The sequence below is a fragment of the Oryza glaberrima genome, chromosome 1 (genome assembly GCF_000147395.1).
Source record: "Oryza glaberrima chromosome 1, OglaRS2, whole genome shotgun sequence".
In the NCBI taxonomy this organism is placed as follows: domain Eukaryota; kingdom Viridiplantae; phylum Streptophyta; class Magnoliopsida; order Poales; family Poaceae; genus Oryza; species Oryza glaberrima.
In genome coordinates, this window is record NC_068326.1 from 2,906,766 (window position 1) to 2,921,468 (window position 14,703).

Genomic DNA, 14,703 nt, shown 5'->3' on the forward strand with positions numbered 1-14,703 from the left:
GTAGCATGGCATAGCATATTAGCATACAACCAAGGTACAGCAAGGCAGCATGGCTGTGTCCATGATGCTCGAATCATTGCAGCCAGCAGAAGAAAAAAAAGAAAGAAAAAAACACAGCACAATTAACTAATTAAGGCACTAGCTGCTAATCTTGAAAAAAGGAAAAAAACATTAGAACATGGGTTAGTACTTAGTAGAACCCAGCATCTCTCCATGATTAGACAAACCTAATTGTTGTTTAGGATCTAGATAAGGTCATGGCACACATGACTGATGAGCATAGTGGTGAGGTGAGGTGATCTCACCAAACGGTGTAGTGATGAAAACCCTACTGTTAATAGTGCTAAGTCTCTCTGATTCTCTCTCTCTTTGGCTTCTTTTAATTTGTCATTTTGTCCTCTCCTATATATACAATCCATGGCCAACCTCACCGAGCTCAACACAGTGAAGAGAAGAGAAGAGAAGAGAAGCTAAGCTCTAGTAGGTAGGTAGGTGGTTAGCTCGATCGCCAAGTGTTCGACCGAGGAGCGAAGAAGAAATGGGGAACAACCTGAGATGCTGCCTGGCGTGCGTGCTGCCGTGCGGCGCGCTGGACCTGGTCCGGATCGTGCACCTCAGCGGCCGCGTCGACGAGTACGGCCGCGCCGTGTCCGCCGGCGAGGTGCTGGCGGCGCACCCCAACCACGTTCTGAGCCGGCCGTGCTCGTCGCAGCAGGGGGCGGCGGGGCGGATACTCATCGTGTCGCCGGAGTCGGAGCTGGAGCGCGGCGAGATCTACTTCCTCATCCCGGCCGCCTCCGTCCCCGACGCCAAGAGGAGGACGAGCACCGGCGGCGGCGGCGCCGGCCGCGGGCACCACGTCCGCAGCAAGTCAGAGGGCAGCGCCGTCGCCGCCGATCGGTTGGGCAGCCCGGCCGGCAGCGCGTCGCCGGAGACGACGAGGATGATGAGGGCGCAGAAGCAGCAGCACCAACACCGGCGACGCATGAGCACCGGCAGCCATGCCTCGCCGTGGCAGCCGCACCTCTCGTGCATCACCGAGGATCCCTGAGCTAGCGCCTAGCTTAATTTCTTTTTCTTCTCTGAATTCACAGTGGTTTTTTTGCCTGGTGTGTAAATTTCCTCTCGTGGCCGGTAAATATTTTTGTTCACTTTTTGTGTTAGTGATGTGCCGATTTTACATTTTGAAATCAATAACTGTGTATAATTTTCGAAGCACAAAGCGACTTCCATTCTATCTTCTTGTATCTTCGAACAACATTTTGCAACTTTTTTTAAAGTTCATTTGGGTTTACCAAAGCGAACGAACTTGTTCATACAAAATTAAACAAGTCGGCAGCTCTGATTGATGCGAAATTAAATGAAAATTAAACCACTTGCAAGTTATATATATATGAACTCAACTCATGAAGTGAGGTTGTGTGTCATGTTGGATCCCCCCCCCCCCCTCCCCGGCACTCTTTTTTTTCTTCTTCTTTTGTACATGAAAAAAAAAAGTTGAGAGAAACAGCAGCGAGACCCATCGGTTTCGATGATACCACGGCAGCAGGCAATGCTAGATCGATGGACGCTGAGATTCCCGGCAATGATTTGGGCACTAATTCATGAATACTCCTTGGAAATCACGCGAGCTCTGCATCTGATCGTCGTCCTCACGCTCGATTGATCCTGATTCCTGCGGTCCAAGTTAATTTCTGGGCCTACTATACCTTTGAAGGGCCGAGTTTGGACCGCTACCAGTTGTAGACTTGTAGCGGTCTGATTTTCGCAGGGGATAAAGTTCAGTTTATATCGCTCAACTTGCGTTGAGTTTCATTCAGATCCTCAAGCAGCTACAATAGTAGACTATTAGTGAGCTATAAACATATTTTAATAAGATAAAAGATGAGAGAGAGAAGTAGTGGGTTACAGATCTGTAGTCGCAGACTACAAAACACAATATGTGTATGACAGGTGGGATCATATATTAATAGTATAATAAGCAACTATTGTATGAATTGACTATTAAATTAACTATAGATAAATTAAAGCTAGTAGTGGGCTATACTATTAAACTTGCTCTTAGAGATCTCTTAGCAGCTAGGGATGAAAACGGATCGGATACGGACGGAAACTAGCTCTACCATATTCATTTTCACATTTTTTTCGGAATCGGAATCGGAAACCCCGGATACGAAAACGGAATCGAATATTGTCGAATACAGATACGGAGCGAATACGAAACGAAACGAATACGGTGACGAATATTAATCGGAACATAAAAACCCCTCAAACTAAGCATCACAAATCAACGAAGAAATATAATTCGTTATTTTTTCTAATAGAACATATCAACATTTCCAAATTTTAGTGTTAATAATTTTGCTATATCCAATTTTGTGGTTTAGGGTGACGGTGTATGCAAAAATCGACCTTAATTTTCTCATGCAGCTCCTTAAGACTAGTTTATCGCACTCATATGAAGTCCAAATTGGATGATTCTTTTTCCTAAATGTTTGTAAAATCATGCTCTATTGTGTTATTGTGTTCTTACTATTGTGTTATTGTGTTCTTACTGCTATTATTTTGGCCATATTTTTCTTGTGACTTTGTTTTATCAATTAAAATTTTGAATTTAAAAAAAATGACAACTTCAAATAATATTTTGAAGCTGTAAATAATTTTAGCTGAAAAAGTCATGAACATAAAAGTTGTAGAACTCATCAAGAGCTACAACTTTTATTTTGATAATTTGTTCATCTGACAAAGCAATAGTAACATTGTTCACAAAATTTACATATCTCTCTTATAACTTATGAAACCATATGTGAGATATGTAAATTTTGTAAAAAATGTAACTATCGCTTTGTCGGATGAAGAAATGACAAAAATAAAAGTTATAGATCTTGATGAGTTATAAAACTTTGTTATTGATGAATTTTTCAGTTGAAATCATTTAGTATTTGAAAATGTTGTTTGAAGGTGTCATATTTTGAAATTCAAATTCAAACTGTTTAAACAAAGTCACATAGAAAAATGACCCAAACAAAAGTTGTAGATCTTGATGCGTTTTACAAATTTGTTGTTGACAGTTTTTTTCATTTGAAAACATTTACTACCCAAAAAATTATTTCAATTTCATATATTTTAAAATTCAAATTTTCTATAGTTCAATAAAACTCGGATGGAAAAATTACCAAAATAAAAATGGTAGATGTCAATGAGTTCTGCAACTTTGTTTTTGACAACTTTTTCATGAGTTCATTTACTACGATAAAATTCGATTCAAAGTTTTTCATTGGATTAAAGAAGGTGGGTCCCAACTGTAAGTGTCCTCTTCCTTTTCTTTCCCTTCTTCTCTTCCTCTTTCTCTCTCTTTCTTATCTCCTTCTCTGTTCTCTTCTCCCCTTTCTTCTCGATTCTCCACGCCAGAGGGGGAGGGGCGGGCATGGCGCGCGGCGGGGTGCCGGCCTGGCGCGGCCGCGCGCACAGGATGGCGCTCTGGCAAGGGGCGCGGCGGCGGGGTGCCGGCCTGGCACGGCGGGAGTGGCACAGCGCGGCGGGCGAGACGGCCGGCGCCCTCCCCCTCCCAGATGTAACCTTCAGTTGCTGCCTAAATCAAAATGGGGGGAAATGCTTTCCTAGATTCGTTATTTTTGTCTTCTAATATGTGAACAAGAGAACAACCTTTATTAATTAAGTGCCAACTATTAGCTATGTTGGTTTTCAGCTGATAAAAGCCACAAATTATGCTTTGCACTTTCTCTTATTGTATGTTATTTTTGTTCCCCCAAGGGGCAATATCCTGAATGGAGTCCTAAAAATGCTTGTTGACCTGAAACCTGACACTTCCACTAAAGTTCCTTTCAAAGTGTGCATTTTTACGCCTGGAACATACAATTTTTGGAGGGGAAAAAAGAGATAATGTATCAGTAAATGATCAACAATTCTATGTATCAATGTGCTTTGTACGTGCACGTTCACTAGTATGTAATAAATATATCACTTCACAATAAATAACAAGTTTAAATTTGATTTCTACAAATTGATTAACAAATCAAACTATAACTATGTAATTTATCCAGAATCAAATTTGTTGATTTTTTATAATTTTTAGAAGCCGAATTTTCTGTTAAGTGATATATTTGTGAATTCCTCGCAGCCTTGCGTTGGCAACGATTTTGGACTTTATCTAAAAAAGAAACTGATCGAAGGCTCCACGAAGTGGCTTAACACGTACTCTCCTGTAGCAATTAAGGATTTGTTTGTTGAGAGATAAAACTGGCCACACTTTGATTAACTGTGGACGCGACGCGGTGGATGCAAATATATTAAGTATTCACTCTGCCTAGCTACGAGCTCAGGATTATCAACAATTCTATGTATCAATGTGCTTTGCACGTGCACGCTCACTAGTATGTAATAAATATATCACTTCACGATACAATAACAAGTTTAAATTTGATTTCTACAAATTGATTAACATTTTGCTTTGGCAACGATTTTGGACTTTATCTGAAAAAAGAAACTGATCGAAGGCTCCACGAAGTGGCTTAACACGTACTCTCCTGTAGCAATTAAGGATTTGTTTGTTGAGAGATAAAACTGGCCACACTTTGATTAACTGTGGACGCGGTGGATGCAAATATAATATATTAAGTATTCACTCTGCCTAGCTACGAGCTCAGGATTACATATGCTCACTATTGGAAAGTTGTACAAACTTAATATTTCCTAGGTCATGCTGCATGCCAGGAAGCCGAACAAGGCTCTCCTGGTACAGCAAGGGAACCGTCTATCTGGTTGTCGACAGATTTTTGGGGCAAAATCACCCATATTTTTCCAGCCCTTAGATCTACATCCAATGCATAGAAAAAAAATAACTAGAAACAAACTTTTTACCGTGTGGGCCTTATGGAAACAAAAATAAACAACAATTAGGCTGAAAATCAAGCCCAAAACATAGAGCCCAAGAAATTAGACACGAAATTATCATTCAAAACTTTTGACACAATACAAATGGTCGGAACCATACAAAAGAAAAGGAAAAAAAAATACTCATACTAGTGTAGAAAACAGATTCCACAGTACAAAACTAGGCCATTACTAACTCAGAACTTCATTAACATTTTTCATTGTGGCATGTGTGCACAGAGAGAACAAAATGGAATCTCACAAAAATTGGTAAAGAATTTTACAAGCTCATTCAAGGAGAAAACATCTGTTAGAAATCACTGCAGAGAAGACATGTATCAATCAGTGATATTTGCTCTAATACCTTTAACAACCGATTTGATCAAACGAGCACATCTCATATGTTGAGCTTGAAATGCCACCATGAAACTCAGCTTCTGCCTAAACAGCACCTGTCAGGATTGCAGAAAACAGTGCATCAGTAAACTGCTAGGATATGCAACGAGATATCTGCAAAAATGGGGATTTTCTTTATGCATGAAAATTTTCTTTGTGAACCAAAGAACTGAAATCAGATAATCCTGCCAAAATTAACTCTGAATTAAAAATTCATAATAACTATAAAAATGCCCATCTAGCAGGGCATCAGCCTCCCTAGATTCGATATATACATGGTAATAAGGACATTCCACCGTGACAATTTCAGTTACAAGAAAAAATGAAGTTCTAGCTACCAATAATCAGTTACAAGAAAAAATAATAAAAATTACATATGTAACTAAGGTATACTTCCACTGTAACTGGACTGTAAGTGGTGATGAGTTGAACTGTAAGTATGATCTAAATTGTACTAGTGATGGATGGTGTTGCATGAAACACAAGGCAACACAGATAAATAGAAAATAACAGTACAAAACTTGGTCTACATTACTAACTAGCAAAAACAAATATATCAGGCACAGATCTAAGAAGATGAAGATGCCTAGGGTTACTCAAACTACAAGTCCCTCACTTTTCACACGATTTATTGATAAAACCAATATCAAAAAGTAACATTCTAATTACCAACTCTCAGTTACAGTGAAAGATAATAGAAATTACAACTGTAAGTGAGGTATATTTCCACTGTAACTGCACTATAAGTGCAATACAAGTCCATCACTTTTCACACAATTCATTGATAAAACCAATATAAAAAAGTAACAATCTAATTACCAACTCTCAGTTATAGTGAAAGATAACAGAAATTACAACTGTAAGTGAGGTATATTTCCACTGTAACTGCACTATAAGTGATGATAAGTTGTACTGTAAGTGTGTTTTAAAACTACATGAAACCTAAAATATTGACTTCATCTGATGAACAAAATTCATAACTGAAAATACCATTTGAAAACTTAACTAAATCACCAGATGTAAGAAGTGGGCATCAAATACAGATTTAGATCAACCATTCAAATGCCTCAAGAGATATTTTTTTTCTGGGGTATTTTCCTAGGAGAAAACATCTAAACGTTGCAACAAAAATAAAAAAAACACTGATAAACCATAAAAGGCACAAGTTCTCCTTTTATGTTTGAATGAAAGGAATTAATAGACACATAAGAGTTATGTCCAGGCAACACTTATTATGCAAAAATCAAGCAGAATCTACGCAAAGACAAAGAAAAGAAAGTTAATGTTGGTTGCATACACTAACAGGCAACATAAATGAAGTGGCCTCACACTTGCAATGACGCAAGAAGGCTAGCTAATTTCAGTAAAGACATATAGCTAATTCAAAAATGGATGATGACCGTACACAGCATTGATTGGAAAAAAAAACCTACAACACAAGGGGAAGCAGTACAAACTCACACATATTCTAACTTTTGCATGCACAACTGACAAAAAGAGTCCCTAGGGTTCCCAAACAACAAGTGTCCTAGTTTTCACACAAATCAGTAATAAACCAATGTCAATCAATTACAAAATCTAACTACCAATAGTCAGTTACAGTGAAATATAACAGAAATTACAGCTGTAAGTGAGGTATATTTCGACTGTAATTGCACTGTAAGTGGTGATGAGTTGTACTGTAAGTATGTTTTAAGTTAGAACTATTGTAATTTCAGACTGCATGAAACACAAAATATTTAAGTTAGGTAGTCAGATTACAACATGATTTCTAATGCTTTCAATTACATACACCAACCATACTTGTGCTAAATTACGTGCAGGGGCTGATAGAACAAAGGCTCAAGTAACAAGGACAGTTGAAGGATAGAATATCATGCTTACCTATTATTATGCATCATATGTGATCTTCGTAGAATTTTTTTTTTGACCAGGATCTTCGTAGAAAATTTCATCTAGCACAAATTTATATATAAAAAAATTAGTCATGACACATGTAGTAAACAAAAATAATCTAACTACCTACATTCAGTTACAGTGAGAAATAACAAAAGTTACAACTGTAACTACGGTGCATATGGATTGTAACTGGACTATAACTAGAATCATGCTTAACTTTCTCCAAAAATTCAGTACTCATGCAATAGCATCAGCAAAAAACAAGTATAAATAGATACTATACTGATTTAACAGAAGCTATAAATTTGATTGTTAGGCTCGACAATTGTCATGCTTTGATAAGACTGGTTAAACTCGACGCTGTGACCACTTATGTTTACCGAACTGTTCACATGCAGCGTGCAGAGGCCAACCTGAGAAGCAAGGGAAAAATTGTAAAATAAAAGAAATGTTGGTCAGTTTTGCAGAGTGCTCAAGACTGACAAACATGCGTTGTATTGCAGCTAAAAGTAAGTGCTTGGCTTTGCATGGCAGGCACTGGCCTTCATCTGAAAGAATCCGTGCTATGACCAGTGAACAAAGAAGATGGTAGAAATACACACAGGAAAGAAATCAATATTTAGGGAATTCTGAATCTACTAACAGATGCAAGGAGTTTAACAGATCAGTCAACTAATATCTGAAAATGAAATGCAACATTCACATAAAGTTGCAACGATGCTTCCCCTACTCCAGCAGAAACAAAACACAGATAACTACATGACAAAACAGATGAATTTACTCACATGACAAGTCAGCCGATGCAGAAGGGAATGGACCAAACATGGTGTTGTAGTTGAGCCTCTTGATCAAATTTCACAGCAAAAGAGTTAACTGACTGACAGGCTCCACAAATAATTAACATGGCAACAATATTGGGATGGGTCATTCAGAATAAAGAAGAAAAAAATGCAGCCATGCAGGCTGTTGTTGTTCTGAATAACTCAGGAAAGCACATATTAACTTTTTATTAGAATTATAACAAAAACAGATGTAAAGAGGGCTAGTAAAAAAATGCAACACTAGTAGACAATGCACAGTTAGATGCAACCAAAAAAAAAATCATTACTCTTCATTTCTGCCATTGCTCACAAAACTTGATTACAACAAACTAGTGTAGACCATTGGATGTTCAAGGACTTAGTCAAAAGACATAAATAACTTCTAATTGCTAAAAAAACTTAATCACTTTTGCTGTTATTTTTGTTCCCCCAAGGGGCAATATCCTGAATGGAGTCCTAAAAATGCTTGTTGACCTTGAAACCTGACACTTCCACTAAAGTTCCTTTCAAAGTGTGCATTTTTACACCTGGAACATACAATTTTTGGAGGGGAAAAAAAGAGATAATGTATCAGTAAATGATCAACAATTCTATGTATCAATGTGCTTTGCACGTGCATGCTCACTGGTATGTAATAAATATATCACTTCACGATACAATAACAAGTTTAAATTTGATTTCTACAAATTGATTAACAAATCAAACTATAACTATGTAATTTATCCATAATCAAATTTGTTGATTTTTTATAATTTTTAGAAGCCGAATTTTTGCGAAGTGATATATTTGTGAATTCCTCGCAGCCTTGCGTTGGCAACGATTTTGGACTTTATCTGAAAAAAGAAACTGATCGAAAGCTCCACGAAGTGGCTTAACACGTACTCTCCTATAGCAATTAAGGATATATTTGTTTGTTGAGAGATGAAACTGGCCACACTTGATTAACTCTGGAAGCGGTGGATGCAAATATATTAAGTATTCACTCTGCCTAGCTACGAGCTCAGGATTACATATGCTCACTATTGGAAAGTTGTACAAACTTAATATTTCCTAGGTCATGCTGCATGCCAGGAAGCCGAAGAAGGCTCTCCTGGTACAGGAAGAGACGTATTGAATCGTCGTCGTCCCCCGAGCTGTCAATGGAGGCCACCGTCCGGAGAGTGCCGGAGTCCGGGTCGTAGACATGAGCCTCGTGCGCCGTGGTCGCGACAAGAAGCTTCCTCTTCTTGTCTCCCGGGCGGGAGCCACCAAGGTAGGTGAGCGGGACGACGAGCCACGGTGCCGTGAGCAGCTGGCGCTGGCGCTGGCCCGGCGCTGGCAGGTCGACGCGGTAGTCCAGCGACCAGCTCCCGGTGTCGTAGTCCTGCAGCTTCCATATCTCCAACAGCACGTCGTGGTCGCTGCGGTGGCGGACGTCGCGTACCATGCACAGGCGGCCGTCGAGCTCCGCGAGCGTTTTCCCAACCGGCATGGCCACTTCCTCGCCGCTCCCGGACCTTATGCCTTTGGCTCGCAACAGACGGTAGTTTCTGACTCCGTTCAAGTGGACCGGAACGAGGTCGACCATTGAGAAAGGCGGCTGGGGAACACGGCGGAAGGACTCGTCGGCGAGCGAGAAGGAGAGGACGCCGTGGGGCTTGTCGAGGTAGTTTGTCCTGAAACTCCAGTGGAGGCACCCATCCGCGAACACCGGCTGCACATCGCGGTCGATGCAGGCGTCGTCGTCGGTGAAACCGAGGCCGAGCTGGAACGACGAGATGGCCCTCCAGCCTCGGGCGTCGCCAACGGTGAGCACAATGGCGTGCAGTTTGCCCACTACCTCTTCGTCTATGCCTAACTGCACCACCTTGAACTCTCTGGCCAGCGCGTGCGCGTGGAAGCCCATGCCAGTGGCACAGTGAGGTCGGTGCGACCGCGGGAGATGCAGAATCTCACCTGTGGTAGGGTTGCACACGGAGTAGGCTTCGCACGGCCTGGCAATGAGGACGAGGCCCCAGCAGGGCTTGGAGCCGATCACTCTCGGACAGTCGAAGCAATTGCTGAGCCACGGCAAAGTCCGCCTACTGAGCCCTCTTCTTATTCGGTACGACCCCATGTGCGTAGGTGCAGGCTCCAGGAAGGTTAACTTGGCGGCGGCGAGAGCGTGGTGTCTGTCTTGGAAGCCGGGCAACGACACCTCGGCGTTCCAGGAGCGGCAGGTGCAGCGCAGCCTCGCCAGAGACCTCGCCGGCAGGCGCAGGAGCACCTCCGTCACGACGTGCTCCGGCAGCGTGACCGCCGACCGCTCATCGCCCGTCTTCCTTTTCTTGCTGGTTCGCGGCCTCGCCGCCATCACGTACGTACGGATCGATCTATGTGCGATTGTGCGCGCGTACGCGTAAACCGCCGGCGGCGGACGAAGCAGCAGGACGCACGCGGGATGGAGATCGATCGGTCCAGGCCAACTGATCCGGCCGCACAGGGATTTATATATATACAATCCGAGTAGACTTGTCGTTTCCATATAAAACTCTAGTCATCCTTTCTTATGCGGGACTCCTCCTATATCCGTCCTCCTATATCCGAAGGTTGTTTTCGTATAGGTCATGGTATGTGGTGGGTCCTACCGAGATTTAGTCGACTACTACTAGGTATGTGGATATAAAGGTTGAGGGAGTCAAACCAGGGTCCTTTGGATATAAAGGTGAAGACGCCCACCACCAAGATAGCATTACTACACTGTTTTGGATAGCACCCATAGTGTTTATGTCCTGTCAAGTTCTCAGCGCCAAAGACATTGGCGCTGAGCTCCCATGACCTGGCTTCCACTGCCACCTCGGATAAGAGGTCAACGCCAACGTATTCGGCGCTGAGACGTTATATCTCAGCGCCATGCCCGATGGCGCTCAGATGACGGCTCATTTTTGGAATAAGTTTTTGGCACGGTCTATTTTTTAAATAAGTTTTTCAAAAGGGTCAATTTGTCAAATTTTCGTTAGTCTTCTTCTATTTTGGCAAGTGCACAAGCTCCCATGTGCAATTCTTCTCAAGAGACCGCATCTCCTCCTGCATAACTGAAATCCACTTTTCACGATCACCAGAAACAACAGCTTCAGTGTATGTAGCCAGCTCAAGAGTGTTCTCCACCTGTTCAGCACAACTAAAAGCATAATAAACCACATCACATTCCTCAATAACACGGACTGGAGCTCCACAACTCCAATTTGTTCTGCGATGTGCAATAGGTTTATCTTGTGGCTGCAAAGTGCTAAACAGTATTATGAACATCATTATCAACAATTTCAGTTTTCTGATCATTGGAGTTTCAGTTCATAACTTCTTCTCCAGCTGCTGTGCCGGTTGATGTATTTGCATATTTTCTGTCTTGGCCACCTGCATTTCTTAGCCTGCTCGAGGTTGTTTTCTCACGGTTCCAACCTATTTAATAATTTAGATTTGTCCATGCAACAATTGTGTTTGCTAAACTAATTTATTGTTGCTAAACTTATTTTAGGAGAATGATGATGCGCTAACTGACAGCTTGATGAGTCTTATTAAAATAGTCTTCTACAATATATGCTACGTGAGAGGATTGTTTTCTAAGGAGTTCTTCTCTGATATGCCTTTTCTACCGACAGGTTGAAATCTTATTTGAATCTATACCTATTCTTTTGTCACACTTGTAGCAATGAACTGATAAGTTTGTTTCTTATGACAGGGATGCAGATAAAAAAGCTTACGCCGATGGATGACGAGTCCCAAAGGCTTGTTGATTGGCTAGAAAAAGGTGAAAAGTACCCGACATAGCATGAGCTCCTTAAATACTTTGCTTGTCCAGCATATGGTTATGCGTGAAAAAACAATTTCTTATCTGTCCATTTGATTAACTTTTGGTATCAAACTTAGGTGTTTATGATGCTCTGAAAAAGAAGTACCTCAAAACTATCATCTTCTCTATCTATGATGAGAAGGGCCCTCTGTTGGAGGAGTATTGCCGTAAGTTTCTGCTAGAGTGGGGCTTTGGCTTACTAATAGCATATCAAGCTGACATGGCTAACTATCACACATTTACATTTCTTTTGCAGTATCATTCACATACTTCAGCGAAATTACAATCGACTTACGGCTGACGGGATCCACTCAAAGTATATGGACAATGAGGTCCGATGCAGCTGAGAGCTTTGTTAATCAAATTTGGTGAGCCTCTTTTACTTCTACTAGAACTTCATGGTTCAGACAACATGACATGTACAGCAGTGAAACAGGTCCTGAATGGGGAAACATGTGAATGAAATGAACCAGATTTTGAATAGGGCAAAATGTGAACAAAGTGACATGCATAACTTGAGGTGCTAGAGATGAACATCCTTCTTGCAGTAGAACTGAACTTTCTTGATCTTTCATTCCATACTCAGGATTATAATACAACCTAGCCCAGCTTCGACTGGTATTTCAATATGCAATCAAAACCAACTAACTGGTTGATCAGCAAAGTAAAGCCTTGTTTACATATTAAAAATGCATGTGGGAGTATTGTTTACATAATTGGTTAAGGATATTCTTCTAGATTACTATTTCACCTCAAAAAATTCTTCTAGATTAGTATGACCAAAAGGCGCGTGCGAGAAAATTGTCATGAACAAGGAGACCCTTCTGTATTTCCAGTGACCTATGTGGCTATTTCAAAGTGAAATGTATTATGCCTTTTTGTTCAACTGAATTGAGTGAACCATGGGTGTTTTCTCCAGTAGTAATATTAACCTGAAAAATATTTTATATCTATCACTGCTGAATAATTTAGTTCATACACTAGTAGCTTCCACTGAAAAGTACTCTACCCATATGCTAGTACCTGCATGTTAGTTCATATGGGCATCATAGCAAACATGATATATGAATGCAGTATTACCACCCTTGAATTGCAAATAGCATTTCAAACACAGTTATGGAGCAGATTATGGAATAAAAAAGAAAGAACAAAAGAGAAGCAGGGAAAGCATGCTAGTTCAGATGCCCCTTGCTAGTTATGGAGTAATGGCTGCAATATTACAGTTTTTAAATGGATGTGCCTTGACATCGCCATGGTTTCCTTTTCAGGATTTCAGCATGTTCATTGGTCCAAAAATGCATCTCAGTCATGAGTGGCTTGGAAAAAATTCCGGAGGAGGTAAATTTGTTTCATATCATTTGATTTTTGTCAACCCAAGGCTTGACATGCTAACTTGATTCTGTGGATTTTTCTGTATTCAGCGCATCATCATGATGAGGTTGTTATACTTTGATGATCAAACAGTGAGTGCATCCTCTCTATTCTAGTTATAGTTATATATATTGATCCATCCTGAAATTCTGAGCTGCTACACTGATGTACTATCTCTATGCACTGACAGAAAATTGTTCCATACAACTTTGTTACTGGAAACTAACACAACCTTCTTTTCCCCCTATTGTCAGCCTCTGGACTATGAACCTCCTTTTTTCGAGAGTTATGATGATATGAGAAAACGTTGTCCGCTCCCACTACATACTACTTTATCAGATTACTCACAAGGTAATTGTATGAGTCATTTTAAACTAGTTCTGAACATTGGTCTCTATAGCCCTGAGTAAATGTCTTTTTGTGCTCATTATTCAGATTTGATCAGTTTACATGATGTAAAATCAGTGCTCTCCAACAATCCCTTTCATTCCAACAAGGTGATAATTTATCTCTATTTATATTCTTATGTTCAATGCATGCACTTTTCAATTTCTTTTCGCCTGAACAACCTCTGCCGTCTCATTTTAATTAGGTTTTTGCAATGGACCCAAAAAGCAAAATCCAACAAGGGCACCTTTTTTGCATTACTAAGAAAGATGTCAACTTCTATTTTGATTCTGGTGCTAGCCACCACATGTGTGATGATGATAAACTCTTCAAAAATCTCCATGAGGTTCCTACTGAACATCAGGATACTGTTTATGATGCTAGTGGCGACCCAGTGTGCCTGCATATGTCCGGTGAAGTGATATATGATCAAATCAAATTGAGTCCAGTATTCTACCACTCTACTCTCAAATTTAAAGTTATATCTCTTGGTGAACTGGATGATTCTAACACCCTCATGTATGTTGGAGATAAAAGGATTAAAATCTTTGATGTAAATAAAGGTGAAATGATCGGCGAGGGATATCTCCACGAAAAGAGAAATGAATATATAGTTCGAAGCATCATATGCAGAAAAGAAGAACAACAAGCTATAACCAGATCGATGTTGTCCTCAACGGCAATTGATGAGGTTAGTTCTAGGCTTCTAGCCCTTCTATCCATACCCGGTAACTTCCTCTCATAATTTGTCTTTACTTGCAGAAAAATTTGTGGGTAGTTGATTCTCTATGCTGCAATCACATGACTGGTATAAAGGGACTTCTATCTGATACAAGACACGAGGTACAGTCATTTGTTACCCCCAGAGGTGCATTTTTAAGCTCAAAAATTGGAAATGTGAAGACTAGTACAGTAACACTGTTTAATGTGTTGTACTGTAAGGGACTGAGGTATGTTCATTACAATTGAATCGTATGTTGAAAATGTTCTCATCCAATAACGTATGGGTTGCAACTGTTTACTAATCCAATTTAATGCTTTCTTCTATGCAAAAACAGACAGAATCTCATATCCGAAGGTCAATTAGACCGTGACGGCTATTCATGTACAAGGCTTGCTCACAAATGC

The 14,703-nt window shown here is 40.5% G+C and overlaps 3 protein-coding genes across 3 annotated transcripts; 2 read left to right on the forward strand and 1 right to left on the reverse strand.

Annotated features, from left to right (window-relative positions):
• The first annotated feature begins 259 nt into the window (after positions 1 to 259).
• Positions 260 to 1,282, forward strand: LOC127759926 (uncharacterized). The gene has a single exon (XM_052284139.1). The coding sequence runs from the start codon at positions 539 to 541 to the stop codon at positions 1,049 to 1,051; it is 513 nt and encodes a 170-aa protein (XP_052140099.1). The 5' UTR covers positions 260 to 538; the 3' UTR covers positions 1,052 to 1,282.
• Positions 1,283 to 9,015: 7,733 nt separating this feature from the next.
• On the reverse strand, positions 9,016 to 10,341 carry LOC127786360 (F-box protein At5g65850-like). Its single transcript, XM_052313745.1, has one exon. The coding sequence runs from the start codon at positions 10,339 to 10,341 to the stop codon at positions 9,016 to 9,018; it is 1,326 nt and encodes a 441-aa protein (XP_052169705.1).
• A 961-nt stretch (positions 10,342 to 11,302) lies between these two features.
• LOC127786412 (meiosis-specific protein PAIR2-like) lies at positions 11,303 to 13,488 on the forward strand (the record flags this gene model as incomplete). The annotated part of the gene is made up of 6 exons (XM_052313820.1): positions 11,303 to 11,404; positions 11,503 to 11,626; positions 11,707 to 11,775; positions 11,895 to 11,984; positions 12,074 to 12,185; positions 13,443 to 13,488. Coding segments are annotated over 6 exons (543 nt in total), but the record flags the coding sequence as incomplete, so codon positions are not given.
• Positions 13,489 to 14,703: the final 1,215 nt, after the last annotated feature.